Source organism: Mobula hypostoma, chromosome 8 (assembly GCF_963921235.1).
Source record: "Mobula hypostoma chromosome 8, sMobHyp1.1, whole genome shotgun sequence".
NCBI lineage: Eukaryota > Metazoa > Chordata > Chondrichthyes > Myliobatiformes > Myliobatidae > Mobula > Mobula hypostoma.
The window spans coordinates 45,280,899-45,302,371 of NC_086104.1; the positions used below are offsets into that span (position 1 = coordinate 45,280,899).

At 38.2% G+C, this 21,473-nt stretch overlaps 1 protein-coding gene across 21 annotated transcripts in view; it reads left to right on the forward strand.

Moving 5' to 3' along the window:
• The first annotated feature begins 563 nt into the window (after positions 1-563).
• The window catches only part of esrrga (estrogen-related receptor gamma a), a 240,417-nt gene continuing 219,507 nt past the window's right edge, over positions 564-21,473 (forward strand). For 6 of the 21 annotated variants that reach the window (XM_063055766.1, XM_063055765.1, XM_063055773.1 and 3 more), the window contains exons 1-2: positions 10,185-10,313; positions 13,399-13,488. Coding sequence is in view for 1 of the 21 variants with exons in the window: in XM_063055764.1 (XP_062911834.1) it covers positions 6,760-6,761 (2 nt within the window). In the remaining 20 variants the exon portion in view is untranslated. Of the gene's footprint in view, positions 582-6,626; positions 6,762-8,542; positions 8,823-8,907; positions 9,530-10,184; positions 10,314-13,106; positions 13,143-13,398; positions 13,489-21,473 lie in introns of those variants that run through there. The other 15 variants (XM_063055762.1, XM_063055777.1, XM_063055756.1 and 12 more) reach the window with 14 other exon arrangements.

Here is a 21,473-nt window from a genome sequence, read left to right on the forward strand (position 1 = left end):
GTAAACTGCACTTCTTTTGCTACTTGTCTCTTCTTACTATCATAACCTTCTTTTTTGCCTCACTTCCTCACACCAATTGAACTTGTCCCCTTTTTAGCAGCAGTTAAGAGGTCTTGAAAGAGCAGGTGAGATTGTACACCAAATTATAAGGCTACCCAGAAAATGGATTTAGATAGAAGCCATTTTGAAAGAGTTAAAGATTAGGATTAAAAATATTTGATTAAGGTAGAGATCTGCATACAATTCAGAAATATGTGAGAACAGCAGAGCCATTTAAATAATATCAAGATTGCCTGAATTGAAAATTGTCAATAGAGTCCAACTGGGAAATATTTTCCAGAGCACATTCAGGTCTGCTTCTAGAGCTGTATGTTTATTATTCAACAAGGCAAAACCACAGTAGCAATTTAATACCGGAAGATTAAGTAAATGGAGATGGCAGTGACAGAGAATAACACACTCCCCTACCCATCCACTCGAGGCAGACATAGCACGGAAGTCTGTGACAGTCCTAGGTAAGGCAGCCTTGCATCTGTGCCATCTGATGTGAAACGTTTATCTATTTGCTTTCTTTGGCAAAGGTATATTTTTAACTTAAATTATACTATTCAAGGCTAGCTAAAAATTTAGCCTCACTTAATTTAGTCGTGATTCCGGATCTGATTTCCTTGTTAACTGTTCTTTCTGGAACTAGAAGTGAGCGATTTGTGAAACTAGGGCATCTGCTTATGGGGAAAAGAGGGGCAAGGTCAAACTATAACTAACTGTGGCCTTCAGAAATAACTATTTAAAACAGGAGAGGCATTTTAAACTAGTGTTATTTTGTGATAAATGTAATTTCTCTTTAAATATTCAGGAGCTTTATCTGGGTACTTGTTCCACTTTATTGTCTTATTAAAACAATCTGATGGCCGAATCACATTATTGTTATGTTGACCTTCTCAATACTAGCAACGTAGATATTTCAGAGATAGCGTGAACCAAATGGTACGCAAATGTTGCATGGGCGAAGAGACTCCATTTTCATTGGTACCATTTTTTTCCCCATCAGGATGTCGAGGCAACATGACCCCCTAATATGTTGCCCCTGCAGCACCTGACATGAACATGACCCGAGAGAACGCACAGCCCAGTAATTGACTTGTTAATGTCGATCTAAATTAACGTGAATCAATTTACAGGTAGCGAGTTGCCTTTAACTGGTATCACTGGTCTGTATTTTTATAAGAATCTCGAACCTAAAATGCAATGTTTCATGCCATTCTTTTCAGTGGTTACTGTGGAAGTTACTCTTCAGCGATCTGTAATGATTAACAATACACTACCAGCTTCACACACTTTGCTGGATTATTTTTCAGCTATATAATTCTGTCCTATTTTCGTTTTATCTTTCCGTTGCCATTTTCATTATCACTATCACGGTAATGTTATTTTACATGCATGCAAACTACGCGGACATTATGTAGGCTATTTGTAATCAATGTGTGGCCAGCAGGTAGACTGAACACAGTAGTCGCTACTACAGCTTTGACATTCCCGTATTTCAGCTGGAGACAATTAAGATCCAAAAGTTATTTTATTCTTTGGTAGAATTCCCAACTAGTCCACACGTTATTGTACAAATATTACTGAAATCTACGCCATTCAACGTCCCGTATTTTGTGGTTCAACTTTTCACCTCTGACCCGTGCTATCTTGGCAATAGCAACAATGCTTACAACGCCCATTAGAAGTAAAATAATTGAAATATATTGAAATGTTTTCACAAATAAAAAGAATCATTAAATGAACACCAGAGATTATAAAGCACAGTGATCAAGACCCGTGCAACTTCCGATGAGATGAACTACGGACTTCAGTGTTCTCTGGAAGTAATCTATGTATTGTTCTTTGACCTACTGCAAGTGCACCGATGCGTTGATGGGGAAAGATGAGATCCTTGGCTAACACTAGAAAATGATTTTCACATTGGGATGCCTGCGACCATTTGGTTTCTGTACTGCAAAACAAGAGAGGAGGACAATCTTGCCACATAATATCAAAATCCAACATGCCTGTCAGTTTGAAGAAGTGATGTTTGAGCACGGAAACGAGGGCGTTTACGTTTATTTTGGGAGCGATTCGACTTACTTTTCACTTTCACACCCAGTGAAAAGTGGTATTATTAAAAGTAATTGTCCGATATATCTACCCAACAATTGCATTTTCCGCTATCAGCTATCAATCTCGCTCCGCGTTTACTTCCATCTCAATAATTCCAGTCTTCAATGTTGGTTCAGATTTATTGCGAAATTGCTTTTAATTCTAACGTTGTTACACTTATATGCAACTCAGTATTAAGCGAAGTTAGAGAAATGTTGGGTTACACAATAAGTATTTTTTAAGTTGTCCTTCATCAACTGTCTTGCCAAATGTATTGTAATTGTGTTTCCTATTCTTTAACTCTGTGCTGCTTGTAAACATGTTTAACCTTTGTTTGTGTTTTAAAAAAAACACATCCTAATTCCCTGCCTGGAGAAGTCAACTTTCCCTCAATGTGTTGCGGAGCATCAATTTCAACTACAACAAATGCCTCATTGTGATATTTTAATAGAACAGGCGGGCACACACAAAATAAAGCCTATTCATATAGTTACTTGGTATACAACGTGTGTACAATAAGCTATTAAATTGTATTCGGCAGTTTTTTATAAAGTTATTATAAAGTAGTTTGGCAGCGTAGGAATTCTCTCTTCAAGCCTTCTCCTTACTACTAAGATATATATCGTTTGAATGAACACTATTACCTTTAAAATCATATGTATCGACTGGCAATTTAGATTGTTTTCAGCCGCATTCGTTTTATTTATAAGTTAGATGTGAGTTAAAACTTCTGCTTTCTTATGTGCATTACTGCTTGGCCTAGCTGCCGATCCAAGTCATATAATACCCCGATTGTCCTTCAGTTTAGCACTTGTCTGTGTTTCTGAGCTATGCTGACAGTAATATTTACTTCGTAGTTTTTACAAATTATAAATGGTTACCAACATGAGACTTGAATTTTTCGAGCCATTTATTTCTGATAGTAGTCGCAATCGCTTTTGCACTATCCCCGGCAAAATACTAAACTTTGCTGCGTGTTACTGTGTCGAGAAAAACAGAAAAACCAAAGGATTTTTGTCTAGTTAACCCATTGTAGTCCAAGAGCCGCTTCAATTTTTGTCGTAACTAACCACCTAGAAGTTGTATAATTAAAACTTTGAATATAGCAGTTTTTGGGGATTTTTGCATGAAACAAATGTACTTAATCATTTATCAACCACATGGATGGGACCCTCTGTCACTATTAATAAAATTTCATCTCACCGCATCAGTTCCTTTGAACAACTTCAAGTAGAACATTATATTCGGTACACAACTGGCGTACTTGCACCAAAGAGAACACGACTGAATCTGACATTTCTGTGTCATTAACGACAAATAGAAGATCGGAACATTTGGAATAAAATTAATAATTTGCATTATTTTCACATCCTGTGTACACTCACATTTCGAGACGACCGTGCACATAAAAGTTTAGCATGCACAAATATTACTATCTAACGTGCTGCAGTCGAGGCAGAAATATAACAAGTTTTCTAAAAACATTCCTACCCCCGAATTTCTGAACAGAAATTTTGTGTTTTGCGTAAGTGCGTTATTATTTATTAGATGCAATCGAATACAGCCCCTTTCAGCGTTTGTGTCCCATCCCAATACTGCTAATCAACATATAAACACTTCTTCAAATCGCAATTTGTAACTTTGTGCATCAAGTTTCATCTCCATCTCCATATACCGCGATATCTAGCTTCAACAGTAGATTTATTCTGGAGTTCTTCTCTAAGTTAGCTTCTTGGTCTCAGTTGCTAAAGGTCTCACGGTATTTACTACTTTGCCTACCACTTTTCCCCTTAATCTTTGCAGAATTCGTATAATACCAGATCTGTGGTTTTCTAGTCTTATCCATTTTGACCGATCTGTTTGCCCTCTTTCCAAAATAAATCATTACAGATTTACTCCGGAGGAAAAAAAACATTCCTTCTATGAATATCTCTGAGTTGCTACAAGTTTTTTGCATATTGATTTCTGAATCATTAATATTATCCCCAAAATCATCACCACGGACGCATTCTGTATTACCAAAGGCTTCTGTACCGAATACATGGTATTTCGATTTCTTCATCTCTGAGGCACGTTTGTTACAAGGTTAATGGTTCAAACAAGCTAGGTACTTTGCAGTAATATTTCATCTGTCTTAATTAGTATCTTCTTTGAATCAAATGTCCGACGAAGGGTACAATAGTCCTATACAAAGACTTTATAGAGCAATATGTCCAAATTTTATTATAAGGTTGTATATCGGTATACGAATGTGTCCAGCAATCTTATTTTCAGAATTCAAACGCACAAAATGATCCTGCAGCTTTACAATTTCTCACTGAAATGCACTGTTAGCAGGACACGTCATGAGCTAAATTGTTACCCTTTAAATGTGCACTGTTTTCCATGTCAGTATTCCACTTGGCAGAAAACTCCCGCAATCGAGAATTATGATGATTAAAATAATATTTCGGCCATCTATTACTCTCATATGTGGAGTGTAGTATTCTGCGGTACTTCATTTGTTTTCAGGATTGTGCTGGGTGTTAGTAAAGAGTTAATAGATAAAGACAGAACAGAATGCACTTCATGCGGTGAAAATCAGATTTTATTTAGTATGAATATAGTAATCTGGTAACAACTAATAGTCTTTTAAGTTTACACAGTGTAACAAATTTGTCTCAATAAATGACGCTTAACAATGCAATTTTAGCCCAACGTCAGATTAAATAAGTATTAGATTTCCTTCAGGACAGCGTCCCTTTAATGAAGTTGCGTCTTCCATAAAAAAAGATTGTGACTGGTACACCTTTTAAAAATACCATTTTAATGTGTGTATTTCCAGTCTTGAGATTAACAGTAAGAGTGTGCGCATATGTGCGAGGCAGGAGAGTTCTGGAATAATACTCCAGAGCAAAGCAGGGAGACCTGCATTTCCTTGCACTTTGAACATCCCGATGTCATCTGGTCTCCGACTGTAATTAAATTCTCAAATTTGGAGAGACAACATGCTTTCAAATTCAAATTTACTTAACTCTGATTGACTTCACAGTTAATGAGTTATAGTCAAGTCTACGATGTTATACATATGGCAGTCTTGATACCCACAACGTTATGTCATGTACATGGCGCGGAAATACAGCAAAGGCAGTGGAAGATTTCCCTGATGTTCTGCAAAGTAAATTATTGTTAGACGGTTAAGTATTGATTTTATTTCGAATTAGCCCCCTCAGGTAAAGGTGAGCACGCTCATCAATAAAGCAGCAAGGGTGGTCGAAATTAGAACATTCAGCGGAAAAGTGGAAAGTTGATAAATTGGTCTTCAACTTTTGAGTCACATACACGAGTTTTCAAAGCTAGCCTTGCAGACGGATTAATGCGGACCCTTTGTTATTATTTTATGGGGCATGAGATTGGAAATGTATGCAGTGCAGAAACAGGCTGATGGGCATAAATCAAAGGCTGATTTCTAGTCACATCACCCCTTTAAAACGCCTGGAAAGCCTTTCGAGTCGAAAGGGAAAGAAAATAGTACTTAATTCCACATACAGACATAGACACATAGTTTAAATGAATCTACAGATCCCCATGAAATGAAGCACGTATGACATTAATAACAATAAACACACAATTGATCTGTAAATAGAAAGTAATGTGAGCGAAAACTGTACACAGCAATATAAAAATAGTATTTTCATAACCCTGGCTTTTAATTCATGAGTTCAAACATAGCGTGCATCGCGAGCAGCACATAATCTAAGCAGTTTTACTTACTGCAAGAGTAGAATTACTCAAACTAATCCGCAAACACCAAGGAGATACACAGCATTTATTTCAAAATAAAATTAGTGCGATGGGTAACAAGAAGTAAACTGAAACATATAAACTGTAGCGTTACACTACAACGACAGTCTTCTGGTCTTAAGTATAATTCTTGCATTAAAACGCGCAGAAAACACACCGGAATCATAGTCAATTGTTTCTTGACAGCAGCTAACTCAAATAGGAGATGGAGACTTGTTTGTTTTTATTATTTGCTCATATAAAAATATAGCAATGTGCACGTTCCTACCGTGAGTTTTAAATGCTGAAAACATGCACAGATCTCTGCCAAATTTTCCTATCATTACAGTTGGGTTACTCTCTCCTCAGGTGTATCAGGCTGGCGCTCTGAGATAAATAGCAAATCCTTCAAACCCTACAAGTTTGCCGCGTGGATCTGCTTGGGGCTTTCTCTGTCTCTGTATCTCTCTCTCTCTCCCCACCCCACCCCCTCTCTCTTTTAAACACACACACACACACACACACACACACACACACACACACACACACACACACACACACACACACATTCTATCCAGTCCCGTAGATTCTCTCTCTCTATACTCTCTTCCACTTGAAGGGGGGCTCGTGCGCAAAATTACGCATTCTTCTCTCATTTGTTCCTTGTATCAATCAAAAAGTTGGCTATTTATAGGCTACAGAGCCTGGGATGGTAATACTGATCTCCCCCTCTCTGTCTGTTCCGAAGTTGCTAAGTGGTCAGGTTGAGTGCAGCTATTTGGCCATTTGCTATTGCTGAGTCCGGGAGGAAGGTCCCAAGCTGTGATTAACTCAATCTTACTGCAACCACGAACCATGTGAGTACCTCAATAATTATATCTGGGCATCAAATATCTTATCGTTCTTAATGTCAAATGCAATTTCTTTATGCTGAGGCGCTTTTGTTGTTTTTTTACTAGATGTCTTTCAATCCCAATATACGGCGAAGTAATTTCTGCGTCTTTCTATTTTGACAAACATGTCATCCAGTAATTTTCACATTAGGTTAGCAGGATAATGTACATTTTATAGACGGAATGCATGCTAAATGCGTCTGTAGTATCTGCCGTGCTCTATCGCTACGATAAGACGAAGGTTGCTGCTATGTGAAATTGGAGTGGAATTACTCAATATTCGATATTTTTTATTCCTTATTGTTGAAGGCAGTGAAACATGTTGGTTGCACTATGAAAGGAGTAATCCTTCCATTTAAATTAAAAACGAACAGAATGAGACGGGAATTTTCAGTTTTATAAATTAAATATTCAGTCGCCCGCACTGAAACAGCAGCGATATATCTGCCGACAGTGGTTAGGGAGATTGCTGTAAATACATCCGTGATTTTTTTTCTTGTGTGTAAATGTGTAAATCTTACTTCGACTTATTGTGTCAAGTACTGAAACCCAACTTCAAAACGTGGCTTAGCGTTTTAACACAATAAGCGAACTCTATATGCGCAAATGTAATTAATTTCACATGTTTCATTACCAATTTCAAATATTAAGCATATACAAATAATAAATGGAATCACCGATTATTTCTAAAGTTCAAAGTTAAGGACCGCATATATACAGGTTGGATCTCCGTGTCAGTTTAAAGCTTTGCAATTAGTAGTCGGGATGTTCTATCAGGAATTTTAGCTTTTGTTTAGCAACCATTTCACCACAGAAAGTGGCAACGACAAATGGTAGAAAAATTGCTGGGAGGATAAGACAGCTATCTCAAAACTACTTCTGTCCGATCATGCAAACAATAGGTCATGCGTTCAAACTTAGTTTTAGATGTTACTTTGGTGATTATACGGCTGTCAAATATGAGAAGCAATCATCTCTTTCCTCAGGGTACTTTAATAGGCGTTTGTCATTATTTCTGGTGCGCGCGTCTAATTAATACAAAAAAAAATTGGAGCTGTAAATAAAATAAACCACACCCTCAAAGAGAGTCACTGATAACAGTGCTCAATAACGCATGACGGATTGATGTCCTTCTAAGATCATTTTGATAACATCAATCCCCACCCTCCTTCTGATCAGCTTTCTTCTACTCAGCATCTATCATTGTTAATGCACTGGTATTCCCGAATTAAATACACACATACACACAAACACACACACACACACACACACACACACACACACACACACACACACGCGCGCTCTGTCAGAAGATCGGGATTTGCCATCGTCAATCCTCGATCCGAATCTACCAATCTTGGATTGTACCTGGACATTAAGTCCCAGAAGAAGTGAGAACTGTCAATCTTTATGTAGGAGAGGTTTTTAAAAAGGTATTTGTAGCCTAAAAAAAATAAACGGACATAATTAATCGCCGAACAATACAAGATTAATCATGTGATTTCTTTAAAAAAAGATGGAAATCACTTCCAATGCGAATTTCTTATCAGTCTGGAGCCCCGCCAGTGCCGTGAGATCGTGAATTTTGTCCCGTCTGTTGCAACTTGTCATTGATAAAATAAGCAGGCAGAATGACGCTGTGGGTCACGCTGAGTACGGACGGGCGCATTGCCGGGCGGGTGTATGCCGATCACATGACTGCCCTTACAGCACGCTTATTTCAAACAGAAAACTCAACACGGCGGCTGTAAATGATGCAGATGCGGAGATCTGTGGCAATCTTGACCCCCTGGCCCTGCAGCTCCTTCCAATTCTAGCCAAAACAGTGGTAGCTACAATGGCCGCCACCCCCTTGAATTAAGAAGTTACGGGTTGCCAGGAAAGGGAGGCGTGTGTGTTGTAAAGAGGGTTGCAGCGTTTCCGAACCCCGTGGACATTAAAGCGAAAGTAGCCGGCTTCCATTTACTTTAAACTACCAAATAAACCCCGGCACCAGCTCTCGCTCTGATAGGGAGGTTGTCCAAGGTAATCGTAAATCAATCACACTTTGCTAACAGAAAAAAGACGTGCAGTTTTTTCTGACAGTCTCCGTTTGCGATTTTATTAAAGCGCCTGTGCAGCGGCTGAGATTACCCTTGCAGAAGGTTGCCACAGTGCTGCGACCTCGGTTCCAAAGTTCCTGCCTTTCTTTCCTGTATCAGGCTCGCCGGCTACAGCGAGAGGGGCACAATGATGTAGAATTATCATTTGTAGGTCTTGTCCTGGAAATATATGCTAGGGTTTGACAGCTGATCCACTGTAGGCCTGGAGATCCTGGCGCGTCAGTTGCATTTTTTTTGCTTGCTTGGTTCAGTTTTGTTGTGACCACATGGGGTTGGTGGAAGGAAGCACGTTACGTGCTAAGATAGCTTGTTTCCTGACCATATACAGTTTAAGCGTCTGTGTGTGAGAGGCGGATATAAGTGTGTGAATGTTAGGAAGGTGTATTCTGCGGAGAAAAAGAAAAGGGAAGTCTATGTGCCTGTCTGATAGAGAGAGCGAGCGAGAGAGAGAGAGAGAGAGAGAGAGAGAGAGAGAGAGCGAGCGAGAAGGAGAAAGTCACATTGAATGCTGGGCCGGCGTGCCGCATTATCTCGGCAAGAAACAACATTATATCTTACTGTATTCCAAAACTGTTAAGGAAATAAGCGGCGACATGCGAGGAAACGAATTAATGAGATGACCCTAAATCGGTACTTATGTAACTTGTGAGCTATAGCCAGTCCTACCGTTTAACCAGTGCAGATTTCGAGTGGATTTGGTCAAGTTGTTGTCAGTGAAGAGAATACGCTCGTTATACTGGAGGCCCGTTGTTTCTCAGGACGTTGCAGCAAACAGCACACAATGCAAGCTCCTAATGCAGTGTACACATAAAAAAATTAAGATGAGATTTAGCCTAGAGAACGTGTTTTACAACAACCACATCCATTTGCCACGACCTTTCACTACTTATTTGCACATCTTCAAAAACAGAAATCTGGGGTACATATACTGAAAAGTTAGAAGGCCTGGGGCATGTAAACTACCCTTAACTAACGTAGGTATAAGTTGAAAATACTTGAAGTAGAAAGCTAGTTTCTTATTTACGATAAAACTGTCTCGATAGGACGCAGTCACATGCAAGTGGTTGAACTCGCCCTCCACTTAAACCCCCTCGTAGTGGCACTCTTGAAATTTGATACCATTGCTTTTTAGTGTTTATAGTGACGCAGAGCGTCTGACAGTCAGATCCTGCAAATCGAGGACTCGGGTTTACCCACGTTGTGCAGGGAGCGCTTTTCCCCATTTACAAGACCCCTATCGCCTTTGAGCCACGTTGTTTTCTCATCTTCGCGACTGCATCTATGTTATGTATTTGCATGCATGTTTTTTTTAAAAAAAGTCTAGAAATAATTGCAAATGTATAAGATTAGTTTTGCTTAACCATTATTTCATTCAAAGGTGCTGATATTTTGTCAGAGAGAGGAGCCAGCGCTGGTAAGTTTTATGGCAGATTATTTTGCAGAATTAATAGTGTTTTAGTCATTTGTACTCATTCTTTCAGCATTTTCATGTAACGATACAGCTCGGGGTCATGGTGTATCTATCGGAATAGGTGTTGACAGTGTTGTCAAGGAAATGCTGCGGTGCTGTTTGTTTAGATCGTTATAATACCATTATGCTTTACGCTTTATTTTCATTTAAGCGAGTAACAGGACCATTCACGAGTATTAATCAACATATTCTATCTGCTTTTTGTTTCACTGAAATGAAGCTGATGGTAATGCTGTGACATGTTTACTTATTAGTGGTAGAATTACTCGATTTTCACTCAGTGAAAACACTCCATCCCAATATGTTGTGCGTAGCATAATAACACTTATATGAAGAATTAAAACAAATCTCACTACAAATCTTAAGATTGACCCATTATCAATATCTTACAGTGCTTTCAGTCAGCTGATCAAATGTTCTCTCCTTGGTAGCACAGGTTGAGAGATTCATTGTGCTTTCAGAGAAATTCTTGCATTGCATCCAAAAACTGCACACTATTTAACTATTGAATGTCAAATGGTAACCATAGCTTCTAGAGTTCAAAATAAAAACAATTGAATTCGTTTTGTGTAAACCTTTCAATGAAAAAGTTGCACATCACAGTCAAAGATTGTTGGACGGTAGAATGATATTTCAGTCCTTTATTTTGTCATCCCATTGACCATTTAGCATACATTCTAAACTAATATCTGCAGAATTGCCAAACCTGCCACAGATTTTCCTGCATCATTTCACATGTCATTTAGGAAATCACAAAAAAAGTCTTACAAGCTAAAATAGATCTTTAGAAAATTCAAATATTAATGATATTTTACAATGGCAGGGAAGTGTTGAAGTTATATAAGGTAATCATGTGTCTGGTTTAAAAAGTAAATTTGACCTTTATTTCATTTCTCAATGTTTAAAATCAAGGTAATTTATTCTAAGGCTTTCTAACTGAATGTCTAAAATCTGGCAGTTTGTCATTAATACTGCCATTACATTTCTGGTCGTTGTAACTTGTAAACAAAATGTATTGTGAAGTACACAAAATAAGGGTTGTTTGCAATCTAAATGGTTTGACTGCTTTATTAATACTTAAGTAGTTGTAATTTTGAAAGTGATATAGGGAGGGTGCAGAGGACGATTGGAGTATTGTACGTGTTAACTGACTGGATGGGAGATATTAGCAAGGGTTATGCTGGAACTGCCGACATCACTAGACCACAGCCTAAATACCACATGCAGATCTGACCACCAGGAACAATATGATTGTGCTGGAGACATATGAGAATGTTGCCAATTCTGGATAATTTTGGGTGTGAGGATAGATTGGATAAGCTAGGGTTGTTTTCTTTGGAACAGAGGCAACAGATGGGTGAAGTAATTCAAGTTTTAATATTAAGAATGGTCGAGGAAGACTGAGTAAGGTGGACCAGTTCCCCATGACAGAAGGGTAAAAAACTAGGGTAATAGTCTTAAAGCAAATGGTAAAGTGATTAGAGGGGTGATGAGGAGAAATATTTTCCCCGGATTTGGGGATCTAGAATTCATTGGCTAAAGGATGATAGAAGAAGTAACTCTCATTACAGTTAAGAAATATTTGAACGTGTACTGGAAGAGCAGAGGCTGGCCGAACTCAGACTTAGTGCATGAAGGTGGGATTGGTTTAGATGTCTCTTTTGGACTGGTATGGACATAATAAGCTGAATGGGATTCTCTGTGTTGCAAAGTTTCAGCTATTTTCAATTGCTGGCATTCTTTAGCAGTAACTAAAGGACTGGACGGTTCAACATGAAGTTTAAACAAGAGTGCCCATTGTTTCTTGATGGCTAGAGGACACCTTACTCACTTGTCAGCAAAACCACTGCATGCCAGGTGAAGTAAGCTCAACTGTGAATGAAGATACTTTGTAACTAAGGGGTATTATTAAAAAAAATGCTTGCTGAATGTATCCTTTGCAAGTGCATGTTTTACATTCAAAATCAGGTAATGCATTTCTAATTTTTCTCCCCTTACATTCCACCCTAGCAGCTGGGAAATCTTGATTCATTAGACTGAACATGTTTGCCTCAGGCTCCCTGAAGTAATTGAGTTGTAACTCAGGTTAGGTTTTAAGGGTTCCAATTGTTATTTTAGGTTTTATGGTTAAATTTTAGATTTAAAATTAAATGTAAGCTGCATACTCGGGATCAATGCATTGTTTTTAAGGTTCACAATTAATGATTCCACTTAATATTCTGTTTACTTTTTGGGGTTTGAATAATATTGAGTTGAATCTTATAATTAGATTTTTTTTCTTTTCATTTGATGTTTTGAGTCTTTCAAGGAACATAAACATAATTTTATATTTTAACATAATAAATACAAATATATATCAAGAAGCAAGAGGATATTCAAAAGATGAACTCTTTGTGAAAAGTGCTTAGCAAGCATTTTGATTTGGGCAGATTGCTCTATTTGTTTTTTTTGTCAGTCTGATAGAATTTTGCTGTTATTCCATTTTGCTTGCTTGAAAATATCATTTCAGAATTGTATTCTGCAGTTAACCTGTCTATATTAGGGGTTCCCAACCTAAGATCCATGGACACCTTGCTTAATGGTATTGGTCCATGGCATAAGGAAGGTTGGGAACCCCTGCTCTCTATGCTGCAATGCACTCTGGTGATTAACATGGCTGACACTATTTTCTGGCTTTGGAGTCATTCTTCCAGATTTTGGAGCTCTTAGCCTCAATGATAACCTTAGTTTGAAGATAACCAGAAGCTAATGAACTTTTATTTGGAGTCTCAAGTAAGCACATGTATATTTTACTGGTTTCTTGTTTTACCTGTTACTCCTGTGTAGGATGGTTTTAAAAGATGTGAAGCTTTAGAACCGGTGAACTGTTCAAAAATGTTGTTCAAAAGTTACTGGCTATGTGAAATTAGATTTACAGGCTTTGAAGTTCCAAGGTATCTCTTCTGATAAAATTTACATTTTATAAAGCTATATATACTTCATTATTTTTTATTCTAATCTCCATACCCTCACCTCTGTTTTCACGCAGAAGGTTGTTGCTACTCTATAGTGGCCTTTAATAGAAGGTGGAATGGACTAAATTTCCTGACTGACAGAAGCAGTGCTTGCTTATAATAGGGTGAGTCAGTTATGACCTTCATTATTTTTCAGACCACAGTTTTTAAGTGAATCATACAATTATATAAAGTAGGAATAGCTTGTGAAATGGCAATTCCTATAAATGTGCCTTTAACTTCATAAGAGTGTACTCCATTTGTCGAGCTTAACCCTCTCCACTTTTCATGTCAGACGTACTTCTGACCTTTAAGTGAGGCTGACAGTTTAGTACCACTTTATGGATAGCTTTATGTGTGGGCCACTCTTGCTTGGGACTAGTTTTAGATTAATTAGATCCATTTAATTTGAGACTTTTATAAGTTGTTAACTAGGTGACATTTGGCTTCCTTATTTAGTCTCGTTTTAGATCAGTGATCAGAAAGTGTTCCTCATCTAACTGTCTAACAGATTCATCTACAGTGAGTCTTACCTTCCATGGCATAGTCAGCATTGTAGAATTCTTCTTTAATCAAGTATTGTGAAAAACATAGTTCCATTTGCATTACAGATAAGTCTATTTTGATTGAGTTTGATTGGATGAAGTTCAGAAATATATATATTTTACTTTAACTCTGTTTAAAGACTGAGTTTTACATGACAATCAGCTTGGAAACAGAAGAGATGTAGTTAGACTGTATGATGTTACCTGAACTAAAGAGAGGCATTGATAATATTTTTTTCCTGATCAGGATGATTAGATTCTATCTTGGTGTGGGTGTACTCAAAGAAACTAAAACTAAATGGTAAAACATTACAAATGCAATTGAAGTGTCATTGAAGTGGAGAGAGTCTATCAACCGAAATGGTTTAAAGTTAGTGGAAGTAGTTATAGATGCTGGTGGAAGTTGAGAATCAACTGAATTAAACGTCCATTAGCGGTTTAAAGAGATTCTAGTTCAATGCTGGTATCCTTTCATTGGATCCTGTCTTTGGGTTCTGCATTTAGCAAGTCGCAGTGGTAATGCAAAAGTCATGCAGTTTGCATTTATTTCATGCAATATTCTGTTTTCCTACTCTTCACCATAAGAGAGTAGGGCATGTGATGAAGCTAATTTTGTGAGGATTAATTCTAAGTATTTTAAATTAATAGACCGAAAAAAAAGAGATGTAATTTTTTAAAAAAAATTGGGTAATTGCTGTGCTAATATCAGTATTGCAACATTGGGCGCAACTGAAGTGACTCTACAGAAACTAGTATTTGATACATAGAAATTATAATACATAGAAATATATAGGAGTTACAACATGGAAACAGGCCATTTGGCTCAGGCAGTCCGTGTCGGGTTTTAATAACTGGATCTGAATTCTTAGAATTAGAAATGAATTTTTGGGAAAATTATCAATAGACCAGAAGCAATCACACTACACTGCAGGCTGCTTAACTACTTTATTCAAGCAGAGATGTACATTCGGATAATATTCATCTGAACTTTTGGGGGTTTGCTAATCCCTCAGGCAGGCTCAGTGTAAAGGGCAAACATATTTATAGTCATCCAAATCAGACTGCAATGAATGCATCACATATTGCTATATGGTGTCCTAATGCAACACTATTATATAGAGAAGAAACATAGATTTCAATTTCTCCTATATATTTATACAAAAATATAAAACATCAAAACAATAATTATATAAACATGTTTATAAGCTTTCCTTCAGTAATTTAGCACAATGTGTTAAAAAACAAATGAGACATCACGTAGCTCGATAATTTCCCATGACCGAGTCACCAGCATGAAGCATGTAATTTAGCATGATTTAAGATGCATATCTCTGAGTTTGTGCATTGTTTCCAGATAGGCTTTAGTTTTTCTGACCCTTTCTGATAAATTTTTGGCACTTGCTCCTGCTCATTTCATTTGCACTGCATAGGTTAAAGCTACAAAAGAATGCAATAGTTCTCAGGCAGTCTATGTAAATTGTACAGTGACCAAATGCTGATATGAAGGAGTAATAGTGAAGGATAAAGAAACATTTTTTACCTAGAGAACGAACATGGTTAATTTAGAAGTGATGAATTTAAGAGAATTTGAAAAAAAAACAATTTCGATCTTGTTTTTTGTTGAACAATATTGATTCCCTTTCCCCTGTATGGTATGTAACTCTCCATTCGTACTGAGACTGAGGGTGATTTGTTTCCTGGCTTCTACTAATGGTGTCAAATAAAGAATGAACCACCTGCTAAGAGTCTGCGTGAGTCTGACTTTGCATCTTTTTGTTTCCATTTTTTTCTCTTTCTCACTTCTTGTCTCTCGTGTTTCCCTAGAAACCCTAGCAGACTTGGAATCTCAACGTTTTGGGAACCATGGCCTTTTAGTTTATATTTCATCACTCCAAACTGACATTTCTTTTTGGCCAACTGTATATTAGTTAATCCCAGCAAAGGTGTCCATTCTCACTGTATCAGTGTGTTCATCCGGTAGTTTTCTAATTGGATCTCAGCTGTCAATTTTTTATAACCATGTTGCGACACCACCGATTTAACGTCCCATTCATGCACGATAGATGATTGAAGCACAATTCAGAGCTCCTGAAAGTAAAAATCTACCTTGACCTTATAGCTCATTTACTCAATTTGTCACAACAGAAATTGTCTATTGTACAGTCACAAATGCCATTGTAACTACAAGACAGATTGCAGTCAGCATACTTTAATACCTTTTGGTATTTCTAATTCTCTGCCTTTCCATGTTCCACATCCTGTATATTAACAAGAGAGGAACTATGAAAGTAGGCAGCAACTTGGATTTTGTTTGTCCTTTATTTAACCTCAAACTATTAGAAAATTTAACAAGTGAGAAACCAGGTGGAACCTATTCACCCATCCCATGACTTCAAACCAGTCTTGGGTCCAGCAGTTGCATAGAGTTATGATTTATAGGACATAAGAAGTAGTGATATAGAATAGATAATGTGTGTTTACTATGTGGTAGGACTCTAAAATGGGGCTAGAACACAGGAGGAGGTCATTATTTGTAAAGCTGACCATTAGAACAATAACTTCGCCAAGCTTGTGTATATTATCAGTAATTAAAATGGTGTTTCACCCATATAACAATTAGCAACGAGTTAAGTACAATAGAAAAATATATTCATAGAATCGTAGAAATCGACAGTAGACTGCAGGCCCTTTGGCCCACAATGTTGCGCTGACCATGTAACCTACTCTAGAAACTGTCTACCACATTGCCCTCTATTTTTCTAAGCTCCAAGTTCCTGTCTAAGAGTCTCTTAAAGACCCGATTGTATCTGCCTCTACCACTGTTGTTCTCATTGTATTCCACACACCCACTACTCTTTGTGTAAGCAAAAAACAACAGCTTACCTCTGACATCCCCCTTAAGTAACTGCTTCCAAGCACCTTACAACTAAGCCTCTTCGTGTTAGCCATTTCAGCCCTGGGAAAAAAGCCTCTGGCTCTCCCCACGATCAATGCCTCTCATTATCTTGTACACAAATTTCTAGATTTTTACACACAATATTCCAGACACAATAATTTATACACACAATTTTCTAAATCTATTCTTCTATATTTATATATTTTACAGTCATTAATTCCAAATGCAGATGTGTTGAAAATTCAAAAGTACTGTTATTTGTATTAAACGTGGTTATATTCAAGCTGAGACAGTTCCTGGTGAGAACCAAGTTGATGGCAGAAAGCTTAAAGGAGAGACTAAAGCAAAGAAATGAGGGAGGAAGGGAGAAAAGACTAACGGCAAACATAAAAGGAATATAAAAATAATCCATGGCCATGTGAAAATGACAGAAGTTCAAAAAGGAAATGTACTCATGGCTCCAGAGGGCATGGCTGAGGTACTAAATGAATACTTCATGTCCATCTTCTCCAACGAAGAAGATGATACGACAGAAAAGGAAGATGTAATTGAAATTCTTGTGTGACCAAAAAATTAATTTAAAGGAAAGGTGGTACTGGAAAGGCTTGCTGCTCTTAAAGTAGATAAATCACATGTCCCAGGTGGAATGCATTCCAGATTGTTAAAGGAATTAAGGAATTGCAGTGGCTTCAGCCATAATTTTCATACGTCCATAGATTTAATTGAGGACTGAACATTTGTGAGTTTTATACCCCTGTTCAAAACAAGATGTAAGAATAAACTCTGTAAGTACAGACCAATTTAATAGAGGTGTCAGAGAAAACTGTGGAAATAATAAACAGAATAATAATAATCAAAATTAGAAGTCACTTCATGGGCTGATTGATTAGATAAAACCAACATGGATTTGTTTAAAGCATATTGTGTCCAACTAAGATGATAGTTTTTTTGATGAATTTATAGCACTGGTTGAGGAGAGGACTGCCATTGCTGTGGTGTGTATTGGCTCTTCGAACGTCAGCACTCAAGAGCCTGAGTTAAAGAGAGAGGTTGAGAAGACTAGAGCATTTTTTTTTACCAGAGTGTAGCATTCTGAGGGGTGACTTTATAGTGGTGTATAAAACTGAAGGGAATAGTTGGGGTCAATACACACAGTCTTTTTCCCAGAGAAAGGGAATTTAAAACAATAACAAGAAGGAAACAGATCTTTCAGCCCAAATTTTCCATGCTGATGAAGATGCTGATCTAAGCTAATTTCATCTACCTGAGTTTGGCCCATATCCCACTGAACTCTTTCTCTCTATGTACCTATCAAAATGCCTTTTAAGTGTTGCCATTGTATCTGTCTCAACCACTTCCTTTGTCAGCTTGTTCCATGTATCACCCCCTTTCCCTCAGGCCCCTCTTAAATCTTTACCTTCTCACCTTAAACCTAGAGGGCAAAGATTTAGAAGGGAACTGAGGGGAAACTTACTCATGTAAAGGGTGGTACATGGAACGAGCTGACAGAGGAAGTGGTTCAGCCAGGTACCATAGCAACATTTAAAAGGTGCTTTTGACAGGTATTTTCATAGCAGTTATAGAGTCCATTCTCATGTACGGATGTGAGACGTGGACACTCACCAAGACGATGCGAAAGTCTCTAGATGGTTACCATACACGAATGCTCCGGATGGCTCTTGATGTGAGTTGGCAACAGCACATGATGAACGTCGAGTTCTATAACAATCTACTGATGCTCACCACTAAAATCGAGGCGAGAAGACTGCAACTAGTGGGGCACTGTCTATGCCACCCCGAGCTACCTGCCAGCCTAGTCATCAAATGGGAGCCCAAGCACGGATGAACCCTGAGTGCCCTCCCAAGTCTATGGTCAACATGCTCCTAGAAGACAGCGGTGTGGCTAATGTAGATGAACTGAACACACTGATGAGGGAGAGGGAGGAGTGGAGAGTCCATCATCGTGCCCGACACCGGCCCCCTAGGCCTGAGTTGACGTAGTAGTAGTGGTAGTTTGACAGGTACGTAGAGAGGAAAGGTTCAGAGGAAAATGGGCCAAACTCAGGCAGATGGAATTAACTTAGATGGGCATCTTCGTCATCATGGAAAATTTGGGCTGAAAGATCAGATTCCATGCTGTATGACTTCTAAAAGGCATTCTGTAAAGTTCCACATTATATAGATGGCTTCAAGATTGATAATATGGAATAAAAGGGGCTGAAGCAGTGTGGATAGAAAATAGGCTAAGTTAAAAGAGAGCAAAAGTATTGGTAAAAAGTAATGAACTTCAAGGAAAGAGAGACAAGCTGGTAGGATGAGTAGATAAGTGATAGATGAAAATCACTGATGTGTCAAAAGTCACATATTTGATAGGAAAAATGGGAAATGACTCCATAAACCTAGATTGGGGGCAAAATAGGGAAATTGTGCATGGTTCATCAAAACAAGTAGGCAGATTGAGAAGGGGGTATGGACCATAGTTCATATTGTCTCATTGGGGTAAGTGCACAACATCTTGAATATATTTGGGATGATTGGATTAAGCTATAACATCTGGTATATTGCAACATGATAAGTCCAGCAACATCAGATCATAGAATATCCTGTAAAGCAAGGGTGTAATATGGTTATATTTGGTATTTTTTTTATTAATTTGTGTGACATGTAGGTATTGCGATGTATCTCCTACGTTTAAAGGGAGTCATAATGGGTGATATGAAGTAGAATTCACATGCACAGTAAACATATGAAGGGCTTGAAACTCCATACTGGTCCAGACACATGTTGGGTCTTTGACATTCATCAGCCGTATACCATAATTATCGTCCTGTAGTGACCAGCTTCAAAAACACACACCTGAAAAGCAACAATGAATACAATAATGACCTCTGTACACTGCTGGCAGATGTAGAGGCAAAGGATTTTAGGAAATGATAATCATGACAGATCATTTTTACATTGAGACAGTCAAATACTTGAGTTACTTGTTGCATTGAGAGTTGAAGCTCAACACTAACACAGTAACTGCACCACCCTAGCTTTGAATTTTGTAATAATACCTATTATCATAGAATCATAGAAATCTGCAGCACATTACAGACCCTTTCAGCTCACAATGTTGTGCCGACCATGTAACCTGCTCCAGAAACTGCCTAGAATTTCCCTACCGCATAACCCTCTATTTTTCTGAGCTCCATGTACCCAAGAGTCTCTTCAAAGACCCTATTGTATTTGCATCCACCACTGTCACTGTATTCCATACACCCACCACTCTTTGAGTAAAAAAAAATTACCTCTGACGTCCCCCTTGTACCTACTTCCGAGCACCTTAAAACTATGCCCCCTTGTGTTAGCCATTTCAGCCCTGGGAAAAAGCCTCTGGCTATCCACACGATCAATGCCCCTCATCATCTTATACACCTCTATCAGGTTATGTCTCATCTTCTGTTGTTCCAAGGAGAAAAGGCCAAGTTCACTTAACCTATTCTCATAAGGCATGCTCTCCAATCCAGGCAACATCTTTTTAAGTCTCCTCTGCACTCTCCCTACAGCATCCACATCCATCCTGTAGTGAGGTGACCAGAACTGAATGCAGTATGCCAGGTGGGGTCTATCTAAGGTCTTGCATAGCTTTAACCTTATGGCTCTTGAACTTAATCCCACGGTTGATGAAGGCCATCACAGCATACGCCTTCTTAACAACACTGTCAACCTATTGATGCAAATAGTTCCTAGGTTTGCTTATTGAGCACCAGACTAACATGTAGGCCCAGGTATCCAGAATCTTCCCCATGCTTTTCTAACTAAATCTGATTCCATGGCACCTTACTTGCTCTGTTGATGATTCTACAGGTCATGACTCTTCAAGTATAAGTCTGGGTACTTTTTAAATATGATAAGATTTTATGTCCCTACCACCCAATGTGTGAAAGGTCATTTCCTTCTCTTTCCTTTACTCTTTCACTAGTTGCTTTAAATCTATTCCTTTGATATTTGACCCACAGCCAAAGGAAACAGACACTTCTCTCTCCTGGCCGCTCATAATTTTATACATTTCAGTTGTGTCTCCTGGGTTTCTCCCATATTAAAGAAGAATACCCTAGCCTCTTCAATCATTTGTAATAGCTAAAATTTTGCAATTTTGACAGCATCCTCACAAATCTCTGCCCCCTCCCCAGTGTAGTTACAACTTTAAGTACTGCATGGAATATGCAAGCTGTGAAACAAATATTGCTGTGTACAGTTTGTGCATAACCTCCTTGGCTCATAAGGGATTCTGCTTGCCTTTCCATTATCTTATTGACCTGCCCTGCTATCACCTCTGTGGTATACATTCTAAAGCCCCAATGTATGTCCATGCCTCTCAATATACTCTGATTTATTGTATACACCTTGTCAGAATGCTGTGTTGGTTGTCTCACACTTTCCTGCCGAAGGGTCTCGGCTCGAAACGTTGACTGTACTTTTTACCACAGATGCTGCCTGGCTTGCTGAGTTCCTCTAGCATTTTGTGCGTGTTGCTTGGATTTCCAGCATCCGCAGATTTTATCTTATTTGTGATTGGATCACACTTTTCTGAATTAAATTCAAACTGCTGATTTTCTGTTCAGATACCTCAGGACCTCTACTGTCCTGTAGTCCTAATGCCTTCCTCCTCAGTTTCAACTCG